Genomic DNA, 23,156 nt, shown 5'->3' with positions numbered 1-23,156 from the left:
AGAGCACTATATACATATACCTACTCTGTATGTGGCTTACTAGACCATTTTTTTTAAAGACTGCTTTTTTTTCCATGCTGGTTCTTACAGATGTGTAGACAAAAAGGAAGCAAAAATAGTGTGCGCTGTTCTGTCTTTTTCTCCTGTAATTTTGAACAGGAGACTGCCTGTGTTAAAACAGGGCTGTATACTTGTTGAACTCACCATTATCTAGAGAGCTCACTGTTGTGGTAGGACTCAATGCAAAGCTGTTAAGCAGGTAATTCTTTTCCTGAGTGTGCTGGAAGGGGGTGAATGGGATAGAAAGGGAAAATGAGAAGGTAAATAATGTGACTGAGGAGAGCAGAACAGGTTCTTCTGCTTAACTCTGTTGGAGCTAGGGAAAAAGTGAGACTCCTGGTTGGTAGGTTACTCTGTCTTTAATTGTAGCTCTGCATTCATTCTCTGTTCTTCTGACTGGAACAATGAGCTCTTTAATACATAATTTTTAGAGGCTTTTGTCTAGCTCTGTGAGTGAAAAATGGGACCTGTTATTAGTGATCTTAATCATTCTGGGCCATGATGGCAGACAGTCTTCCTGATGACCATGTGTCTGTACCGGAGCTGTAGTGAGCAGGTGTTGGCAGACAAACAGAAGCCCATCTTTTCAAGGCAAATAGAGCCTATATCTTATGATACCACAGAAAAAAAAATTACCTTGGCTGTGAAAGAACAAATGAGCTGGTTGATTTTTTTTTTCTAAACTGTTACCTCACCTTCTCACTCTAATTTCTCAATGGAGTTAGTTCTAGTAAGTGACAGCTAACTGCCACTGAATGTGGCAGCAGTGCATGTTCTATGCTCTGCAGAATATTTTCTATGAAGCTGTGCATTGAAGGAAGGACTGGGATGTGAAATGAAATGTAAGAGATTCAAAATATGAAGCACTATGTACATGCTGTGAAGTGAATATACCAAAGTGTTTAATGTAGTTAAGCTCAGGCCTACCTCTTTGAGGAAAGAGGAAAACCTGTTAAATACTTTTTTTTTTCAGAAGAAGGAAGGAAAAGAGGCCCTTAAATATATTGTATCTTGGTTTTCTACCTAGTTTACTAAGGACAAAGATTGTGTGTTAAAAGTATCTTTGTAATCATTGTGACAGAACACAATATATATGGAAGCTTCAACCCTGTTTTTTCTGGATGAGAAATGGAAGAGATAACTGTTATCAGCTCAAATGCTCCAGGGAAAACTTATCACTGAACTAGAAATGTTGTCCAACTTCCCCCATTAAGTAAATTAGTCTTTCCTTAAACTTAAGAGGCCAGAGCCCTGGTAAATATAGGACAGTGAAGCTGTTCTTGCTGCAAAAATCCACCCCAGTTACTCTGGAACCCCCTTCCCCTCCAAAAAATTAAATAAATCAGGGCTGGCAAGAGTGTGTTGCTACAGGAATTGGTAGATTTTAGTTTTGGGGGGAAGAATGCACTTAAAACTTCAAGAGCAAAGCATTCATTTGAAGATATTTCTACTGCAGCCCCTATCCTTTCATATATTTTTTATATATGAAGCCCTATCACCATATTGATAAATATTCTTCAGAATCACTCTGGCAGGGGTAAAAAGAGGAATTGGCCTATTGATATCTCAGCATTTCTGTTTCCAACCACTTTTTTTTTTTCTTTAAAGGCCACAAGACTGCTGCCAGCCTGGCTGGTGTTAATACTGCTACTCCATGATGCTTTCTGGCAGTTGTTCTGGCTGTCTGCTTGACGTCCTTGCAAGGTGGATCTGGCCTGTGGGGCTGGAGGAGAAGCTTGCAATGCTGCCTGGTAAAATGCAAAACACTTACCTACCTGAGGGAAGGAGCGTGGGAACTATGCCTTAGTGGTAAGGCCTGAGAATAAATGAAAACAGGTAACACCACAAGGGGTAACAGGTGTCTTGTAGATGTTGGCCACAGACTGAATTAGTGCCGTTGGAAAACAACTGGAGAGAGAGTTTTGTGAAAACTGGTTTGGTGGTGGAGGTGCCCAGGATTTATCTGTCTGCTCGGGACAACCTTTCTTCTCTTTCCTCAACCACTAGCTGCGTTCTTGTCTCATCCTCACCTGGTATTACATTTTTGACTTTGATTTTCTGTCCTCGCAATGTTAGCTGAGAGGCTGTTTTCATGATGGGTGCTCTTCTGAGAAGGTCACCGCAAGCTCTGCAGGCAGCATTCCTTGTTCCCATCACATAGCTTTGCTACAGTCTGGCTTGTGAATAAAAACATGAGTTTGCTGCTGCTGTTCCATTTTTCCCCAAATACTTATTATAAGGTTTATTGAGGCTAGTGTGGGCTTTTTAAAGTTACAAAGTGAAATTGGTAACTGTATTAAACGATGGCATCAGACGTGGAACAGATTCTCTTTCAGCCTCCCTAAGACTCAAAATTTCATGTCCTTGACATTTTCCTAAGTGTTCAAATTCTCTGTAATTTAGAAATTAATCAGTTGAACCCTTCCAACACTTTTAATGAGAACTACCTATAATCTGTAGCAATAACTTCAATATAGTTTATCTTACCCTGGTAATAAAAACATGCTACATGACTTTAATCTAGTGTTGTGGAATACTTTTGGGTATTTTTTAGATTAGCATAAGGGCACACTGCTGGAAGAAACACCATGGGAAGAAATTATATTATTAATCAAACCAAAGCACAGAGTTCTCCACATAGTGGCTTTAAAATGCCCAAGATAATCCTTAATTGAAATGTTATAGAAAATAACAGAGTGAGAAACTGTGTACTTGGTGCTTAATTAACTTACATTGTATGTTTAGTGGTTTATGTGAGACAGTGGGACCAAAATGCAACTGTGATGCAAAATGTTGCCAGCAGTCAGTTTATCTATGATCTAATAATAAATTTTGACTTAGATTTATAAGCACTTTCTTAATTAAACAATCAGCGTCATTCCTTATTGCATGTTGATGGCTGATACCATTTCCATGTGTTGTCTTCTATTCAGCACTCATCTTTTCTTGTGATGATTATCTCTCAAACAAAGAAACCAGGTTTTAATGATGTTTTTTTATCAGCATCTGCCATATAACTGATTGCATTTTCTTCTGCATTCTTTTATCGAAGTCCAGGCTGCATTTTTTGCTGTCTGTGGCTGTGAAAAGATTGTGGGAAATGCAAAGAATTTGATTTTATACAAAAAGCTTATGCTGGTGGTCCTTCACATGGTTGCTGTTTGTGCCCTGGGCCAAGTGTAGAGAGACAGCTGTGTCCCCCTGGAGGAAGGCACCAGCCTGGGTGTTGTTCACTTTGCTTTTGTTTCTTCGGGGCATGTACCTAGAGGAGTGTGTCCAGCTACAGACAACAGATACAGCTAGTCCTGTAAATGACAAGGCATTCCTGATGTACTCTTCCTGAGCAAGCAGACACGTTGCTGCAGCTAGGTTCCAGCTGTGGGTTTTCATGCTGCCAAAAGCTACTTCCACAACCAGTCAGTGCCTGGGCCCCCTGCAAGCCCTTCCCTCTTGGGTTAGCAGATATGCTCTCCTCTTCCCCCAGCACAGCAGCTCCAAACCCAGAGTTTACAACAACATCTTATCTGCAGGATCTGGGTCAGGGCTCTCCCAGAACCTCTGCTGGGACCTGGGGTGGGATGGACAGCAGTGAGGGTGAGCAAAGTTTTCCCTCTTAGCTCAGCTGAGCTCTCACTCGCCTGGATCAGCAGGTGAGTGTTGGTGGTATCTTGTAATATGCAGAGCTGCCTCTGTTTTATATCATACATAGGAAATAAGTGCTGCCTGTTACAGGGTCTTGTATATCTCAGGCGATGCAAGGATACTGACTGAGCAGAGTCTGGCCTCTAGTGGCCTATTTGCAACAGACACTGGAAGCTGGGGATTGCTGGGCTGCTTATACGTGGACTCATCTATTCCCTCAGGGGTCCTTTTTGAATTAACATCTGCACATCTGAAAGAAAAGAAAAGGACCATCAAACACCTGTGATAACTAGCTTGCTTGATAGCAGGCACCAGGTCGGGTGAGATGAAACAGCACAAACAGCACTGTGGGCATCTGTGTTTTGCAGTGGAAGAGCTGTCAGTGTAAGAGGTGTACCTTTTTTTAAATGGAGCCACAGTTTAATCACCAGTCACAATTGTTGCAGAAGCTTTGGTACTTCTGTTAAACATACAGTAGAATTTTCAGTAAACTAAGAGCTCTAATAGATCAGATTTTTCGAACAAGGACAAAGTAAATATTATACTGTAGTAGCTTTATTAATACTTGTTTACTTCTCTAATTTGCAAAGCTCAGTTGCAGAGACTTTGGCCATCCTGTGCATCTGAGACGCTCTACTACAACTTGAGTCTCAGTTGTGTAGCAGCAGTGCAGGTTGGGTGTCAGAGGACATAAGCTTCCAAAGCTCCAGCCTGTCCCACTTGGCTTATAGCACTATCTACCACCTTCCACCAGAGAATTGCAAAAGCATATATGGTCATCCTGGGCACGTTAGGTATGAAAGCAAGCCCTTATCCAACAAACGCTGTACACCTTTGAGACAGTAAGTTCCCTGAAGTACAGACTTAACAGCAACAAACAATGGCAGTGCTAACAATCAGTTCATCCATTTATCTGTGATCTTTAGTTGTAATCCGGAGTAGTATAAGTATCAAATGGGCAAGGTGGATCAAGTGATGTTTTGTATTGAATTTGTTTTCTGGGGGATGTGTGGAATATTACTGCTTATCTTCCGTAACATCCTTCCATAAATGTTCACATCCTCACTCTCCCACAGCCTGTGGGGTGCTTATATCTTCAGATAACTGGAAGAAAGTCGTTACCAGTGCTCGCTAAATGCAAAACATTCTTTGCAATAAGAACTGTTTTTGACTGTGCTGCTGACTCAAACATGAGCAAATTGTAAAAGTGCGTGGGTACAAAGCGTGCCTTCCATGCCTGTCCATCGCACTCTTGACTCAGAGGTTATTTCCTCCAGAGGCATCTGGCCCTGCTTCAGCAGTGACTCAACTTGTTGATGGCCCTGATCACCACAAATGACATCCTGGCATATTAAGGAAAGCTGAAACTGGCCCTGACTTTATCATAAATGTGCTACAGCTAAGCAGCTACTTTGTGAACATCTGAGTCATCCCTATAGCTGGGCCAGAAAAGTCTGAGTTAATTGGGAATAATGACTTCCACAGACAACGCTCTTGTGTTTTCCAACCAGAGCCCTGTGTTTTTTCACGATCTTGGTGGCTAGGCTTGGTAGCTTCCTTACCCTGGAAGAGAAACCTGGGAAACAAAGCAGAGCTGGACTCTTGTTCTGTCTCTGACTAGTGTCTGCTCTGGTGACTTAGCTTTGAGTGTGAGTGGAGCTCTGGGTTTTCTGCTTGCAGTGGTTTCTTGCATGTGATCATGCTCAACAATGAATGCCGGCAAGAGCATTGCAGGGACTGGTTAGGACACATTTGTTTTCAGAAGTACATAAACCAAATGTCATAACATTAGTGCTTCTAAAACTTGCATTGAGTATTGTCCTTCAAAGGCTTTTTCACAGGTCAATTGATTTTTTTTTTTCCTTCATAAAATGATTGCTGGATTTTTTTTTGTAAGTTTATCTTTATTAAAATGGACACAGATGCTTTCTGGTGAGGTTACCCCCGGAGACAGGTGATGTGAGAATGCCCCGAGGTGGTGAAGATGAAAAAAAGCTTAATGGTCACTTGTTCTTCACTGTTTTGGGCTATAGGGAAGACTTAAACTGCTTTCTCTTTAGACTGGGGACCTTTGTCCCTGTTCTTGAAGGTGTGCTGGGGTGAGTGGTGAAAAACTAAGTTTGAGTTGTATCTGCACAATACAGGAGAAACCTTTTTAACATGAACATCTGTGGACAGTTAACTTTGTAATGAGACTGGGAATTGGTGGTGTCTCAGAAATCCCTGAACAGCTATGGCTGGCCAATGCTGACTTGGGCCATGTTACATTTTCAGTACTTTCATATTTAGTCACAAAAAATATTTCCTAGCTGATTCCCAGAGAGCTTAGGATGTTGCCTGGAAAGAAACAGGTTTTCTTTACGCATGGAAAAAGCAATAGCTTTTGGAATAAAAGTATTCAAATGGTAGACTAAGCAGTGATGGTAACTGGCAACCAGGGAAAACATTCTCCCTGTCTGGGCTGCTTGATGGAGGGCTCACTGCAACAGCTTTGTGGTGAACAGACAATGTGCTCTCACTGCCTTTTGTGTGCATATGGATGCCTGAGAGGCACGATGGAGTCAGCTTTGCTGGTGTTCGAGCATGATAATGCCTGTCAGTCTGGGGCTAGGAAAAGGATCTGCGTGAGGGAAAGAATAGGGAGACGGTATAAGATATGAAAGTAGACCCTTGTCTGAATGAGCAGTGTTTTCTAGCATATCTATGTTTCACAGGCATAAACTCAATATCCAATTTATTTTGTAGCAAGAAACTAGTACCTTTGAAGTCCTCTAACTGAACAAAGATTTGTTATATTTGCATCTTCTCTTCTAGCTCAGACCTCTTTGTTCTCATCTGGCATTCTGATTTCTGCATTAGTTGATGCTTTAGGGAAAGGTAAAGAAAGAAAATGAATGTCTCAAAATGTAGTGCATCTGTATAAAGTGTGGAGAGCTGTGTGTGAGAAACACTCCTTTGTCTGTAAGGATGATCTGCCTGTGCAGTGAAGCAAAAAATCTGATTATTTTTGTATTCCAACCTTTATTATAGCTTGTGCAGCTGAAAACATTACTAATGTAAATAAAACGATGCAACTTTTCCTAGGCAGCATAATCCTCTTTAATTTTTGGAGGCAGTGATTCCCCCTGCTTCTGTGTAGCCCGTGTGGGTAACTGTTGTTTGTCCCACAACTTGCTTTCAGTGTAGTTGTGGGATAAGGGACTAACAGAGCGTCTTTGCTTTCTTACTCGATGTAAAACCGAGCACTTTGCAAGGGCTTAGACTTACGTTGGTGTCTTTTTTTTCTACTGAAAACCTAAGCCTCTTGAGTGTCAGGTCAGAAGCATCCCTATTTCCTGAGATGGGTCAGGAGCACAAGGTGTGACTATCGGTGTATTTTGGCATATGCCGCAGGGCTGGGTCTGCTGGGTGCCAGCAGCCAAGAGTAAAAGCAGGCAGAGAGCTGCAGTTGAGGCAGACCCTGTAGATGGCAGCAGAAGAGCACCAAAGGCAGAGCGTCCCCAGCCCAGCCGCAGCTGGAAGCTGCTGGATGATTTCGTCGGAGTTGCGCTGCAGGTCCCAAGGACCCTTGTGGCCCGTGCTGGAGTTTGACACCTGGCATTCAGGCATGGTGGGGGGAAGATGGTTTGGAAGAAAGCGGACGGCTTAAGGTGGGGGGGAAAGGCCTTCAGTGATGAGTGCATGCTACTATGTTTTTCAGGTGACACCCTCCAGGTGTCCTGTTACTGCTCATCTGTGAATACTGGCAAAGGGCCCTGAGCTGGGGTGTTGTTTCCCATGAAACTTAACTCTAGTTGAGATGAATGCCCTTGCTCTCAGCTCAGGCCAAGGGATGCTTTCTGAAAAGCAGGAGAGGTTCCCTGATACCTATTAGAAAAAATGATCTAAGCTCATAGTTAGCACTTTCTCCCTTGAAACATGGGTTCAGGAGCCTGCACATGGGAGAAGGAGGTAAAGTCATGTTATGAGTGGTTGCTCCACCACCTGAGGGCTGTAGTTGCTGTGGCTAAGGGGTATTGCAAGAGCTGTAGGGCTCTCAATTTGCTGAGCCCTGATGACTGTCCTCCCAGATGTGTTATATAGGGTGGGAGGCAGGCATCTGCTCTGAATTCCAATCACTTCTAGAGATGTCAGTTTGTCCTGGGAAAATCTTCAGCCAGCTGCTGAAGCCAGTTATGAGCCTGCTTTGCACGGTTGGCTTATGTGCCAGGATCTAGCTCTGGGTGTCTGTTATGATTATTTATTACAGTGGGTGAATGTAATCATTATAGCAGGTTTAAGAGGCTATTTACTGTATATAATATACTGAATAAAATCAGCAGTTATTAAACTGTTAGTAAAAGCACCCACAGCAATGGATCTGGTGTTTTGACATCAATCAAAGTAAGACTGCTATGAAAAAAGGCTATTGCCCACGCAAAGCAACTCCTCTTTGGCAGCATTTTTATTATATCTCTTTAATACGCATGCAGGTGGTAGTACATAACCTCTGGAAGATGTGCAATTAAGCCATGTACTTATACTCATTTCAGAACTCATGCCAGTAGACCAGTTTTATGTCTGCAGTCATGTTTGTGCTACTTGTTTCTCAAAATCACCATAAAAATTAAACAAAGGCAGTATTCTATATAATGTGGTTTATTGAGCATATTGAACAGTAATACACAAATCCATGAACCTGTGTGCAGCCAGATACCCCTAAGTCATGGCTGTAGTACTTGCAGGCTTGAAAATGAGCTCAAAAATTGAGTTGGCTATTAATATAAGGGTCAGTAGGATAAGTGCTTTGCTTTGTAATTACCAAACCTCCTGTTGAAATCTAGAGTGCAAGAAGGCCAGCTGAGGGTGTGTGTTGTGTCCCCCCCCCCCCCTTTTTAACCAAGTGATTTATCTGCCTTAACAAAAAGCTTCATCTGGCTCCTAATGTTTTGCAGCACTGTGAAGTCAAAACAGTTAAATAGTTTTACGAAAATGTGGTGATTTTTTTTTAAGTGGTGAATTTCAGAAGTACTGCTGTTAGGAATTTCCTGATGCAAGTTGGTTTGATACTTAGGGTTGTCACAGCACTGGGGAGTGGGAGTGAAGAGCGGATCACAATACAAAACAGCTGTGATATGAGAAGTGTAGGGTTTAAACATCTAGGTTTGACTTGGGTAAAGATTGGAAATAAGGACTGTCTCAGGTAAGTTCCTGTTGGTTAAAGGATGTTGCAAGGTGTCACCTGTGGCCTTATGGTTGTCCATGTCTTACTTTGCTTTAAATACTTAGGAGTTGGAGAGAATAACTATCCCCAGTGGTGATGGCTTCTTGGCACAAGGAATATTTGGATTTGAATCTCAGTTTTGATAATAACTTAAATATTTGTAGGTCAACAAAAAAGGCAGGTCCCACTTAGCACTACACATGGGCTAGTAGTTGAGCACTTCTTTTGGAAGGAGAATCCAGTTCATAAGGATCCTTCTGCAGAGGAAGTTTGTCTCTTTCACATCCTGTGATTGTTGTAAGCTCCAGGCCACCTTAGGCAATGCAAGTGGAATTGCACTGAAACTGGTCATTAAAATGCCAAGAGTTTAATTTTGTGAGCTCAGCCCTTTGCCTTTGCTGAAAGTGGCTAACAGGTGAGGAGGAAAGGGAAACATGCCATGGATTGCACAGGGCATTGAGTTTTAAGTGACTGAACTTTGACAGATTGTTTCGGAAACATTTCTGAATCAATATTTCCCCCTTCTTTCCCCCTCATTTATTTCAGTTACGGGACTTGCATTCTAGAGAAATTTAGCCAACTTTTCTATTGGAGCCCTGGTACTTATGGTAACTGCTTGGGGTCATGCCCATGTGGTCATCTGTGTGCCTGTTGCTCCTATGGTGCATTAGCTTAACTCATGCTGCTTCTCATTGAGAAAGCATTTTCCATACTAGCTTGGCTTGAGAAAAACAAGCTAGCATGGCAGCTTGTGAAGAGGCAGGTGATAGCAGCTGTGCCACAGTGCACGTGGAATGTATAGATATTTCTGCAGCCTGGGACACAATGAAGAATGCTGGTTTAAGTGAAGTTGTTTGCATAGTGCTCTGTTCTCTAGGTCTGTTATGCTTTGGCGCTGGAGAGTGGGAAGAATAATATTAACAATTTCCATTGGACCAGGAAGTGTGGACCCCTAGGGGAGAGGCTGGCAGCAGGTTGAGTGAGGCAAAGGTCAATGAAAAGAAGCATTGGTGTTGCTGCCACTAAAATTTCTATTAAGCCAATGAGACTTCTGAGTACTCACCACTTCCAGAAGACTGTAGGACAACTCCTACTGAATAGTGTCTGTTACAGAAGCATTGTAAAACTAAGGTGTGAGGATGAAGGGCATCAAGAGATCGTACACATCATCTCCGAGTCAAGACAGAATTGAGTCTGAGCCACTCAAGTGTCTTAAATGGAAAAAGCAATACAACAGGCACAGGGATGGATGGAAACTGAACTCAGAACATTTATTTGCCACTGAAATGGAATAACTTCTTGGAGGGTGGGTTCTGGAGACAGTGTTAGCTAAAAAGATGGTTAAGATGGTTGTTAAATCTACTGCTGCTGGATGTTTAAATTTCTTGGGCTCAAAAGCACTGGAGGTAAGTTGGAAGTTAAAGATTAGCTTGAGAAATCAGGAGAACTGTGTGTGATAGAGAAATGGAATGGAAGGAAAGAAGCAAAATAAAATTTGGCAGAAAAAGTATGAGGTACTTCACTTGAGCAGGTGTTATTTATTGCACATAAGCAGAATGGGGGAATAACTCAGTGGGTATAACTCTAATCCATCCTACAGAAAAGGTTGTAGCACATGACGATGCATCACAAGCAACATTTGAGTTGGTAGTGCTATACCATAAGGGAAGCAGGCAAATATCTTACTAGAGTGTATAGTAACAGACTACAATCCATCAGATAGGTGAAGCATTTGTACTTGCACTGCTGGAGTACATGGCGTGCTGCACAGAGCACTCTGGGTTAGATGTGCATCTCAGGGAGAGCTCAGTGGAGAGTACACGGGAAGGTTCAATGTGGAAAGCATGATCTGTGACAAAGGACAGAGTAAATCGACAGTATTTTGGTCAGAAAATATCATCCCCTGAAGAGTCAGAGAATGCCTTGACGCTTGTAAGAGGCTATTGTAGAGGAGGGAAACAATCTGTTCTGTCTCTGTGGTGAATAGACAAGACTTGATGGATCTGAATTGCAGCAGAGATTTAGGTAAGGTGGCAGGAGAAATTGGTGGTGATTAAGATGGAAAGGATGGGAAGAAGGACTCTGTGCTCTGAGAAATTGCAGTCTGCAATTGGAGGTCTTCAAGGACAGACTACACAGCAGCCAAGACTGACACCAGACACCGATGATCCTACTGTTACAGTGTTTTGGTGAGCTGGCTTGATGATTTTGAGCATTAACTCCATCTTTCATCATTTTAAACCTTTTTTTTTTCCTTGTTATAAGTACACTTGGACACCAGCACAATCTGCCCCTGCCTGCCAGGTCCATTCCCCCACAGCCACCCAGCGCTGCTGGCTGAATGTCCCTGGCTGTGGGGACTGGACTGTGAACATCTCCATGAGGGAACCCCTATTTGCTCCAGCATTGGAGGTGACTTTGCGGCCTCCATTTTGAGAATAAAGCCAAGGGTCTCGAGGCTGGGGTTTCCCCGCCTCAGGCCAGCCCATCCGGTGGGGGCGGGGCGGGCGTCAGGGGGCGCTGCCCGACAAGGAAGGTGCCGCTGCCATTTTGGGGTGGCTGTGGGCTCGTTATCTGTTAAAAGCTCACGCGGGGAGGGAGCTCGGGCTACGGGGCAGCCAAGTGGAGTCTGGGGGTGTCAAAAGGGGACGGCTGGAGCTGCAGCACTCCTCGGTGGGTGTCGGCTGCTGCCTCCCAGCCCTAAGGCTGCCTCCACCTCAGGGTGGAGGCTGGAACCAAGATGGCGGGCAGTGAGGTGCATGGTCATGCTCCTGTTTCTTGTCATGTCAGGGAGTGGCGGCTGACTGCTATTTAGTATAAAAGCAGGCAGATGGGAACAGTCAGAGCTGTTTAGAGAATAGAATGCCAGCATTGGGGGGAAGAAGAGTTCTTGAGAAGCCTCTTGCATGGAGGAAGAGAATAATATGTGTTTGTAGTGATCAGCCAAGAAGCACTTGTATAAGGTGTGGGAGAGGAACCTTTTCTGGTTCCTGAGAAGAGCCAAGCACTGGAGGAGCTGAACCTATTTAGTAACAGCAGATCGGCTTACTTCTATCAGGATCTGCACAGTTACTGCTTGATCCGTCTTGGAAAGGACATGGAATTAAATGATCCACGCTAGGTTGGACTAGATGATCTTGAAGATCTTTTCCAACCTTAATGATTCAGTGGTTCTACTAGTCTTGAATATCTGAAGTTCCTTAAGAATGACTCCACTTTTCCAATTAGCTGTTCACACTTCTGAGGAGCTTAATACGTAGGTGTCATTTTCATTACTAGAGTATGTTTCCATGCCTTCAGATTATAGACACTTTCCATCTTCCGGAATGAGTTTTAGAGTATCCCTTAAGTGAATTGTAAACTTTGTCACTGAGTAATGTAGGCCTGTTTACCTGCCACCTCCAGACCAAATTCTTAAAATGTGGCATGGTTATCTGTGTCATTCAATACTAAGAAGATGTATGGCATGAGAATCTTTCATTGTAAGAGCCCTTCCAAGTACCTTCACCTTCTCGGGTTGGGAGCAAAGCCTCAAGTCTTCTGTTCTTTTGGTTTGTTAGGTTGTTTTGTGTCAGGAAATGTAGTTGGGGTGCATTTAATGTCCTTTAGAGCAGGATTCTATAGGTCTGGAAGACATTTTGTTTTATGTGACAAACTGGTCCCAAACTGCGACTTTAACTGCAAGTGGTGCTTTGTATCTTTCGGGTTCTCTTGAAAGGAAGCATTTTGCTATTAATGCGTTTTCAACCACGCTTAATATGAATAATAATGATCTCATTAAGGCTGACAGACCTGTCCTTTTTAGAAACTTAATTTTAACATGGGATGATTTGAATTTCTGTAGATAAATTAAGTGTTAGCCTTGAGTGAGTACAAATTTGTAGATAATTAAAATCAGGATTAGTGAAAGAAGAGGTGAAGAATGGGGTCAGAGGCAAACCACTGTAGGTTACACACCATCAGTTTTGCTCTCACATTTTTTGTGGTGTTCAGAGCAAAGCTTTTGATACTGCTGGTCAAATTAGTTTCTAGTAGTTTAGTGCACTGAGTTTCTCTTTCTTAAGCATAGCTCTACCTCAGTGATGCTGATAAAGTTTTTCAATTTTAACTAAAGGGTTTAAATATACATGTAGCGTCCTACTACCTTTATATGAATGTCTCATGGTCATGTGAAATTGATGCAAGGACCTCAATATATTTTAAAGAAATCCTTTCTGGGTTCTGATGTAAGGGTATATATTCTAAATTCATTTGGGATTTCCTTATAGATAGTGATTTAAGCATTTTTGTTTCCTCTCCTGATCATGGCCTATGTTACCTTCTGGCAGCCATTTTATTATGGGTGATGAAAAGTATTCAATGTAGTTTGAAATAATGGAACTGTTATTCTTGCAATAAAGTAAAATGCTTGAGGAAACATGCAAAATTCATGTAGTTTCATTGTTCAAGGAATGAGATAATCGTTCATGAGAAGTCCAAGGTTTTGACATTTCTACTGCTGGTAGACTGTAGTGGTCCCCGACTTCCTACTTTCCTATAGCGTAATATAGTCAAGGGTAAACACTGGAAAATGAAAGTTGCAGACTTCCAGTTTGCAGTGAAGAGTTACTTCTCACTTCTGGGGTGTAACAATAGACCCAAGTTTATCCCCTTTTAATGGGCTACCTATAGTATTGCTGCCAACCTAATGGTTTTAAAATGCTGTACAGACCTAACCCTACTTTTGGATATTTTTCTACTTTAATGGAAAACAACACAACTTGTAAGTAGAGAATGTTGCAGCAGGGAGTTGAGTATTCTATGGAAGTGGCAGAACTGATACACTGAGATCTGGTGTAGGGACTCTCTCAAAGGTAATGAACCCTTTCCAGTTTCAGCAAGAAGCTTTGGGGGCCAGACATTGAAATCTGGAAGAAACTACATCTTAAGCTCTGGGTAAAATAACTTCTAAATATCACTGAAAGTGTGCCTCATGTATCACTTGTAACCGCTGTATCAACAGCGGTGTGAACTAGCAAGTAGCCTTGTAATAGAGACAGTAATGGAAAAGCCTAAGGCCCCAGATACAAGGATCCCCGCAGAAGGTGAAATAGTCTGACAACAAGCAATTTAGTTGTGTTCACTTAGTAGAAATGAGCATTTCCTTAATTCCTTAGAAGTTCCTATGGACTAATACGGTCTTTTAACCAACTTGGTACTTGTTTCTTCCCCATAGTTAGGATCACAGAAGCACCTCCAAGATCATCTGGTCCAACCATCCTCCTACCACCACTGTCACCCACTAGAACATGCCCCTAAGCACCATGTCCAATCTCTCCTTAAATACCCCCAGGGATCGTGACTCCACCACCTCCTTGGGCAACCTACCTGTTCCAATGCCTAGCCACTCTGAGAAGAAATGTCTCCTAACTTCCAAGCTAAACCTCCTCTGGCACAACTTGAGGCCATTCCCTCTAGTCCTATTGCTAGTTACCTGTGAGAAGAGGCTGACCCCCAGCTTCTCTCACCTTCCTTTCTGGTAGTTGTAGGGAGCAATAAGGTCTACCCTGGGCTGCCTCTTCCCCAGACTAAACAACCCCAGTTCCCTCATCTGCTCCTCACAGGACTTGTGGTCCAGGCCCTTCACCAGCTTCGTAGCCCTTCTTTGGACATGCTCCAGGGCCTCTATGTCCTTCTTGTACTGAGGGGCCCAAAACTGAACACAGTACTGGAGGTGCAGTCTCACCAGAGCTGAGTACAAGGGGACGATCACCTCCCTGGTCCTGCTGGCTACGCTATTTCTGACACAAGCCAGGATGCCGTTGGCCTTCTTGGCTGCCTGGGCACACTGCCGGCTCATGTTCAGGCGAGTGTTGACCAACACCCCCAGATAATTTTCCTCTGCACAGCTTTTGAGCCACTCTCCCCCTAGCACTGCATGGGGTTGTTGTGGCCAAAATGTAGTGCCCGGCACTCAGCCATGCTGAACCTCATCCCATTGGCCTCTGCCCATCGACCCATCCTGTCCAGGTCGCTGTGCAGGGCCTTCCCGCCCTCTGGCAGATCGACACTTCCCCCCAACTTGGTGTCATTTGCAAGTTGTAGCATTCATCTGCTGCTGATTCTTCTGGTATCAGAAGATTAGTGAAAAGCAGAGCTATATTGGTTATTTCATAGAATTGTAGAATATCCGGGTTTGAAGGAACCCACGAGGATAATGAATTCCAACTCCTGAGTCCCCAGATGACCACACAAAAAAATTAGATCATATGTCTGAGAGTGTTGTCCAAATGCTTCTTGAACCACAGTAGGCTTGGGTCTGTGACCACTGCCTTGGGGAGCCTGTTCCAGTGCCTGACCACCCTCTTGGGGAAGAACCTTTTCCTCCTATCCAGCTTGAACCTCCCCTGTCACAGCTTCAAGCTGTTCCCTGGGGTCCTGTTGCTGGTCACCTGAGAGAAGAGATCAGTGCCTTCCCCTCTACTCCCTGTTGTGAGGAAGTTGTATGAGTTTTCCCCTCAGTCTCCTCTTTTCCAGGCTGAACAAATGAAGTGATTTCAGCCGCTTCTCATACATCTTCCCCTCTGTGGTGATTTTATTCAGGTGGGCAGCTGAACCCCACCACAACCCAAACAAAGGGAAAGAGGGAGAAAATATGATGAAAAGGGCTCAAGGGTTGAGTCTAAGGACAGGGAGATAACTGAACAGTTATTGCCATGGGCAAAAGAGACTCAACATAGGGAGATTAATTTATTGCCTGTTACTAACAAGTTAGAGAAGTGAGAAACAAAACAAACTAAAAACACCTTCCCCCCCATCTACCATCTTCTGCCTCCTGCCTCCCAAGCAGCGCTGGGGAATGGGGGCTGTGGTCACTCCCTGATGCTTTGTCTCTGCAGCACCTTCATGGTCACTCTTCTGCCCCTGCTCCATGTGGGGTTGCTCCCACGGGATGCCGTCCTTCCCGAACTGAGCCTGTGGGGGCTGCCCACGGGCAGCAGCTCTTCAAGAACTGCTTCCACATGGCTCTGTACCACGGGGTCCATCCCCCAGGAGCAGACTGCTCCAGCATGGGTCCCCCATGGGTGGCAGCTCCCCCCAGCCCCCCTGCTCGTGCGTGGGCTCCTCTCCATGGGCTGCAGCTCTGGCCCAGGGCCTGCTCCTGCGGGGGCTCTCCATGGGCCGCAGCCTCCTCCAGGCCACATCCACCTGCTCCCCCGGGGGCTCCTCCACGGGCTGCAGCGTGGAGATCTGCTCCATGTGGGACCCATGGGCTGCAGGGGGACAGCCTGCTCCACCAGGGGCCTCTCCACAGGCTGCAGGGGAACTTCTGCTGCGTGTCTGGAGCACCACCTCCTGCTGCACTGACTTTGGGGCCTGCAGGGCTGGTTCTCACTCCTCACTCCCAGCTACTGTTCCTAGCAGTTTTTTTCCCCTTTCTTAAATCTGCTCTCACAGAGGCACAAACAACGTCGATTATTGGCTCGGCTCTGGCCAGCAGCAGGTCTCTTTGGAGCAGTCTGAAACTGGCCCTTATCTAACAAAGGGCGGCTTCTGGATTTGTCTCACAGAAGCCAACCCTGCAGACCCCACTACTAAAACCTTGCCATGTAAACTCACTACACCCTCTAGACCCTTTACCATTTTTGTTACCCTCCTTTGGACACTCTCTGACAGTTTAATGTCTTATACTGTGGTGCCCCAAACTGCACATAGTGCTCAGGGTGAGGCTGCCCTAGAGCAGAGTGGGACAATCCGTTCCCTTGACTGATTGGCAGTGTTGTTCTTGATGCACCCCAGGATACAGTTGACCATCCTGGCCACCAAGGCACACTGCTGGCTCACGTTCAGCTTGCTGTCGATTAAAACCCCAAGATCCCTTTCTGTGGGGCTGCTATCCAGCATCTTGTCCCCAGTCTGTACATATAGCCAGGGTTGCCCCTTCCTGGGTGCAGAATCTGATGCTTGCTCTTGTTAAAATTCATGTTGTTGGTGATTGCCCAGCTCTTCAGTTTGTCCAGATTTCTCTGCAAGGCCTCACCACCCTTGATGGAGTCAACAGCTCCACCCAATTTGGTACTGTCCACAAACTTGCTCAAAAAACCTTCAAGTCCTTCATCCAAATCATTTGTGAAAACACTGAAGAGAACTGGGCCCAAAATGGAGCCCTGGGGAATCCCATTAGCAACAGTTGGCCAGCCTGATGTAACCCCATTTAGCAGAACCTTCTGTGCCCAACCTATCAACCAATTGTTGACCCATTCTATCATGCTTTTATCAAACTGTATTCTAGTCACTTTGGCCAGAAAGATACTGTGAGAGACAGTATTGAAAGCTTTACTGAAATCTAGAAAGAGTATGTTGACTGGTTTCCTTTGGTCAGTTACCTGGTTGATCTTGTCATAGAAAGCAATTAAGTTTGTTAGACATGACCTTCCCCTAGTGAACCCATGTTGGCTCTGACCAATGACTGCACTGTTCTTCAGGTGTTTTTCTTTAAGTCCCAGAATAATCTTCTCCATAATTTTACAGGCACTGAAGTGAAACTGACAGGCCTGTAATTGCTAGGTTCTTTGTTCTCCTTCTTGAAAATTGGGACCACATTTGCACCTTCTAGTCGACTGGGACCTCTCTGGATTCCCAAGACAATTGAAAAAATAATTGAGAGAGGTCCTATGGTGACAGCCAGCTATTTCCCTTTTATCTAACAGCCCTGGATGTGTAGACAACCGTTCGTTGTGAAGGCCACAGCTTGGCCTAGTGACACTGAAGAGCTCAGCCATAGTGCTGGAATCTGGTTGTTCTGTGGGGTGAGGCACTGAGGCTTCTCCTATAGCTTGGGGGACCGAGAGGGATGGAGGTGGGGGAGTGGGGGCATGTTAGGCTGCAGTAGGGCACATGAACCTCCCTGAGGGAGTGGAATAAGAAACTACTATTTTTAGTTTGTTTCTGATAACTACAGTTTCCATGGTGGAAGGCTTATTCCAGTTCTGTTTGAAGGAGCTGAACCTTTCCTTTAATTCTTGATAATAAAAAGAAATAAATGAAAGTGCTTTTTGTCACTGTGGTGGCTTGCCATAGGTTGGAGAAAACTGGGTGCGTCTATGGGTGACTGAGAAGCTTTTTTCCAACTACCTGTGATTTCCTTGTTTATTTTTTTTGTGGTGCAAAGTGGAAAGTCTCCTAAACAAGGTATAGAGGAGGCAAATAGCAGTTGATCTTCCACTGCCTGTTTCACAGACATGTCAGCAGTCTTGTTCCTGTCTCCTGCATCATCTCAAGGCCTTATGGCGAGGAATTTTCTGTGTATCTTCTTCTGTCTCCATTGATTGAGTTTGCATCTGTTGTAGCTACATAGTTTCTGCCCTGACCTCTGCAATTTTTTTTTTTGCTATTTAGGAGGGTAGAACTGAGTTACTGGGTCGCAGTTATGTAGCTGTGAGCTGAATTTCCATCATTCCCCAAAAGTCAAAAGCAGGAGCTGGTGAATACTGGGCACGTACTGAGGGACCCAAAGCCAGAGAAGCCCTTGTGAGGGATGTTTTGTCTGGGTAGAGAAAGATGAGTGTTTGAAAGTGGGCAGCTGCCAATATCAGGGTGCTGTATTTGTGGGTGTAATTGGCTTCCAGATCTTGCCTCATGAAGTGAGAGAAGGCTGTGGGGATGGTTGTTGGGAAGGAATATAGAAGAACTGCTCTTACAGAAGTGGTGCTTAGATGGTACGGCGATTCCCCCTGGTACTGCAGGCTTTTAAGCCTGCCTTCCACTGATGCTTTGTAGAGGTATTCTGCAGAAGCTGAATTTCTTCTAGTTTAGCTCTTCACTTATACCCTTATGACAATTTCCATAGTTGTCTTTGGAAAATAGTTGATTAGCTGCTTTATGTATTTAGATTTATTGGACATCATCTGAGGATATTGGCTTTTAAGGTGTAGCTGAAATGAAGCCAGGGCACGAAACCAGTAAAGTAGGACAATTGCTTCTGTTAATTTCTGCAGTTTCCATGCATTGTGCTGTTTATAGCAATGTGTGCTTATGACTTAGGAGAGAACATGAGTTAGAAACTCAAGATATTTCTTCTGTGGTGACTTAGTTTGCAGTAATTCCTGCACAACCCAAGTTCCTTGCAAATAAAGAAGAGGTTGAGTCCTATGAATTTACTTCTTTTATTATTTTAAAATTGCTCTTGCAATTGTTGTAAGTGCTTGGAAAGCAAGTTTAGAGCGTTATTAGAAACTTGTCCCTGAGGGCATGTCTTTTATAGAATTACCAGTGGGTAAGAGCTGGCTGGGGAGGGAAGCATTTATACTGAAACAGCAAGGACGGAAAATGTTTTTAAGTAATACAGTACTGAATGTATGACCTGGTGCCCCTTCACTGTCATGGGAAATGAATGGCACTCTGCCTAGCGAAGGATTTCTTTAAGTCCCCTTTCACCTCCTTTATTTGTGCACTGGCAGTATTTTTTTTGCCTCTAATAATTCCTAAGGCATTAGGCGTAATAGTCTCCATCTGAACCCTTTTAAACATGGCAGATATTTATGGATGTTCTGGTGAACTGGGGTCTAGTTTTCAGCTTTTCAGCATTCTCTCCCCTTGCGGTTTGTCACATGGCACCACAAAGAACTTTCTTCACCTCGCTGAGAGTTTGTGCAAAACACTTTTCCACCTCTTAGTTTTGAACTGCCACAGAGTGAGTTCCCAGCAGAGATCCAGCTGTAAAGGTCTTTGTGCATAGGCTGTAGGATCGAAGGGCAAAGAAATGTCCGGGTGCAGGGGGAGGAAAGGAAGAAGGCGAGACCTGTCTTGTGGCCTCTCTACTTCTTTAAAATGATTTTGGGCTACTACCTTTTGTATTTTTGGCTGTTGATCTTTTGTTAAATCTACACAAGAGGTGACTACAGTCCTGAGGTATCAATGCTATTGATGTGGGGCTGGGAATCTACCTTATTGTCCTAAACAGTTTGTTAGGTGCCCAAGTAAAACCTTTTAAGAGCTTTGTGCAGATGTGTGAATGTATGGTGTAATCCTCATTCCTTGCTTTCTTGGATCTTTTCCTGGACCTTTCCTACCATCCTATTTTTGTTTGTTAAATCTGTTTCCTTTTTTTTTTTTTTTATGAGGGCTGGAAATTGTTTTTAAATAAGTTTGATTACTTTGCTCGTTCAGTTTATTGAATCTGCAGCCTTAGTCTCAGTGCTGTACAGAAAGGTATGCTCTCATTAAGTCCTTTCAAACTGTCAATCTGCAGGGGAATATCCTCGCACACCTTTTTTTGAAAAGGTGACCTTCCTGATGCTGAGATGGTAGAACAGGCCAGCACCCCAGAAATCTCAGTGGATGCAGACTGGCTAGGATAGCTTTGGCTGTTTTCCCTCTTCCTCTATGAAAAGGTCTGCCAGTCTTAATTATGAGCCCTAGATGTGCATCTTGAGGTTTGCAGCATCTGGAACACAGTGCAATGATTTCTGTTCTGTGTGAGGCATGCAAATAAGTGGCAGCTTGAACTTGCTCTGTTCCTAATGGTGTCTGTCTCTTTTGAATGCATCCTGCCTCATCAGCCCTTACAGATACGTGCCGCCTTGTTGCAACGTGACAGGTTTTCAGACTCCCTTAGCTTTTAAAGCAGGGGGATGGATTCTCTTAAGGTAAACCTTACATGGCTTCCTGAATTAAATCAGTATGTTCTAATTGGACAAACCCAAATGAGTTGGGCAGCTATGCACAACAGGGGAGAGAAAACTGGAGTTGAAATGTTTTGCTCATTGCTAATATCCATGGATGATATTCTTCGTAGGACTGTACTTTTGCTCTTGCTTCTTAGTCCTGTCCATCATTTCATATATTGCTGAGGATAGCTCTCTAAGCGGAACAGCTGTGCCATCTGCCTCCAGCATTATTTCAGTCCTCACTGTTTTGGGATAAATTTCATAAAGTGTATTGCACATACAAACATTTAATTGAACGAATGGGAAGCTTCTCCAGTTAAGAAAGCTTTGCAAATGACAAGCAGTGTCCAATTTCCATTCTAATGGTTACTCTGGGGCTTTAAAGTATGTGTGAATTCATCTAGTAGGGGCTGATAGTATATTTGAGGCAGATGGCTTTGTTCTGCAAAGAAGAAATGTAAGTGGCTTTTGCTATAAATCTTATTTTTTTGGCAAAGGGTTGACGTGATAAAGATGTGAGTATTACTGAGAGTGCTCTTTAATAATTATACTACCTTATGTTTTCCCTCAAGAATATGGTTAACTGACTAGAAAAATCTATTCTGAGTTTTTACGCCTAACTATAACAAACAGAAACACCCCCTTCTGTCTACAGCAGAAGATTGAAGAGTAGGCAGGTTATTAAACAGAAGGGCAGACGTCAGTCCTTAGAGAAGCATTGTAACTCCAGAAGGGTGTTGGACTTTGGAAAATGCATGTTCACGACAGTGTGCTTTACTGATCAGAAAATCATAAAATCGTGTAGACCTAACCCTGTGTATATTACTGTTGTGGTTTTACCTTGCTAGGCAGCTGGACTCCACCACAACTGCTCTCTCACTTCCCCTCCTCAGAAGAGGAGGGGAAGAAGAAAGAAACAACTCATGGGTTAAGATAAGGATAATTTAATTAAAGGAAAAATAATTAAAGGAAAATTATTATAAATTAAATAGTTTAACTAAAGGGAGAAAAGCCACACAAGTAAAGGCCATATTGAAATGCAGAGGAAATAAATTACTCTACTTCCCACCAACGAGCCATGCTTGACCATGTCCTTGAAGCAGGGCCTCAATGGACATAGCCGTCGTTTGGGAGGACAGACGTTTTCACAGTGAGAGCCCTGTCCATCCTCTCCTTCCTTTTTCCACCTTTTATTGCTGTGTGCGACATCATATGGTACGGAATATACCTTTGGTTGGTTTAGGTCAGCTGCCCTGGTGATGTTCCCTCCCCACCCTTTGCCCACCCACAGCCTGCTGGCTCTTGGGGGCTTGGAGGGAGTCCTGATGCTGTGCAGCACTGCTCAGCAGCAGACACAATGCTGGTGTGATACCAGTGCTGTTCTAGCTGCAAGTGCGGAGCACAGCACTGTACGGGCTGCTGCAGGGAAAGTTAACTCCATCCCAGCCAAACCCAGTACAGTTATCTGCTTTTTAAGGCAGTTAGAAAGTAGACAATTGGAAGATGCTTAAGGTGTTCCTCTTAAATTTATGCTGGTGGTTTTTGCCCAAAGCTTCAATGCCTTATACATCGTAATGTTTATGAAGGCTCAGCTGTGAAGCAGTTTCTCAGTCATCTGCCTGAGAGCTACTAACGCAAATAGTGGGTGAAGGGGAAAGTGTTACTGGATGAAGTGAAGATGAATAAATCCACGGGATGGATAAGGTGGGAGGGTCTTGAATCTTGATGTTTGCCTGAATTTGCATTCAACCAATGCATGGAAGTAGGATGTCTAATACAAATTCAGCTGTTATTCATAGCTTTGAGACTTCTCTGGGATTTACTAGTGGAATAAAATTGAACAAGTATAAATTTGTGTTAGTGTTCCGTATCTGCGTGAGGACGGGTCTCGCTAGCATGAGCAGTAAGGGTGGGCAGCCCCAATCTGTGTAACTGAGAATGTGTTGTGTTTGCCACAGATTGTGTCAAAGCTGCATGTTTCCCACACCTTTATTTTCAAGGTTGAAGTACTATACTCCTTCCCTGATGCTTTCTTCCACAATATACTCTTAAAACTTTACTGTCATTTCTTCCTACCTCAGGATTTGGATTTATGGATGGATTTTGTGGCTGCTGGTGTCCTTATTGTAGAGCTTTTACCTTGCTAGTCTTCTACTATGTCTCTAACTGGAAACCCATGAACAGCTGAGCTCTGGAGCTCATTTTCTAGTCTATCATTCATGGAAAAAAAAAAAGAAAAAGGGAACAGAGGACCAAACATACTGCATGCCTTGGAGGGATCAGCTCTTGACAAAGAAATGCAAGGAAACTTGAATGAAGTTCTAAAACTTGCACTAAATATTTAACCCCCCCCCCCCCCCCCCCCCCCCCCCAATCCGTTACTCTGATGTGAAGTCCAGGTTTATGCACTTGAATTTATAAAACTTTTGAATATTGGCATATGTCTGTCTGAAATCTTAAAATATGCTTGTCAGAAATATTTTATAAGAACAGGCTTGATTATTGAGTCTTCAGACAGCATTTTTTGTTGTTACTTGAGACAGGTTTTTCTAGTGAGTTATGAAGCCCTGGAAAAAAAGACAGACATAATGGAAGCATTGACG

The 23,156-nt window shown here is 43.7% G+C and overlaps 1 protein-coding gene across 5 annotated transcripts in view; it reads left to right on the top strand.

Moving 5' to 3' along the window:
• ZPLD1 (zona pellucida like domain containing 1) overlaps positions 1-23,156 on the top strand; it is a 108,966-nt gene that overhangs the window by 18,912 nt on the left and 66,898 nt on the right. Inside the window, exon 1 of one of the 5 annotated variants that reach the window (XM_035540617.1) lies at positions 1,878-1,896. The exons of the other annotated variants lie outside the window; for them this stretch is intronic. Coding sequence (XP_035396510.1) covers positions 1,887-1,896 — 10 coding nt within the window. The 5' untranslated portion in view covers positions 1,878-1,886. Of the gene's footprint in view, positions 1-1,877; positions 1,897-23,156 lie in introns of those variants that run through there. 5 annotated transcript variants of the gene reach the window in all.

The sequence above is a fragment of the Cygnus atratus genome, chromosome 1 (genome assembly GCF_013377495.2).
Source record: "Cygnus atratus isolate AKBS03 ecotype Queensland, Australia chromosome 1, CAtr_DNAZoo_HiC_assembly, whole genome shotgun sequence".
Classification (NCBI taxonomy): domain Eukaryota; kingdom Metazoa; phylum Chordata; class Aves; order Anseriformes; family Anatidae; genus Cygnus; species Cygnus atratus.
The sequence above is the reverse complement of the archived record's forward strand: the minus strand, read 5'-3'. Positions and strand labels throughout refer to the sequence as shown.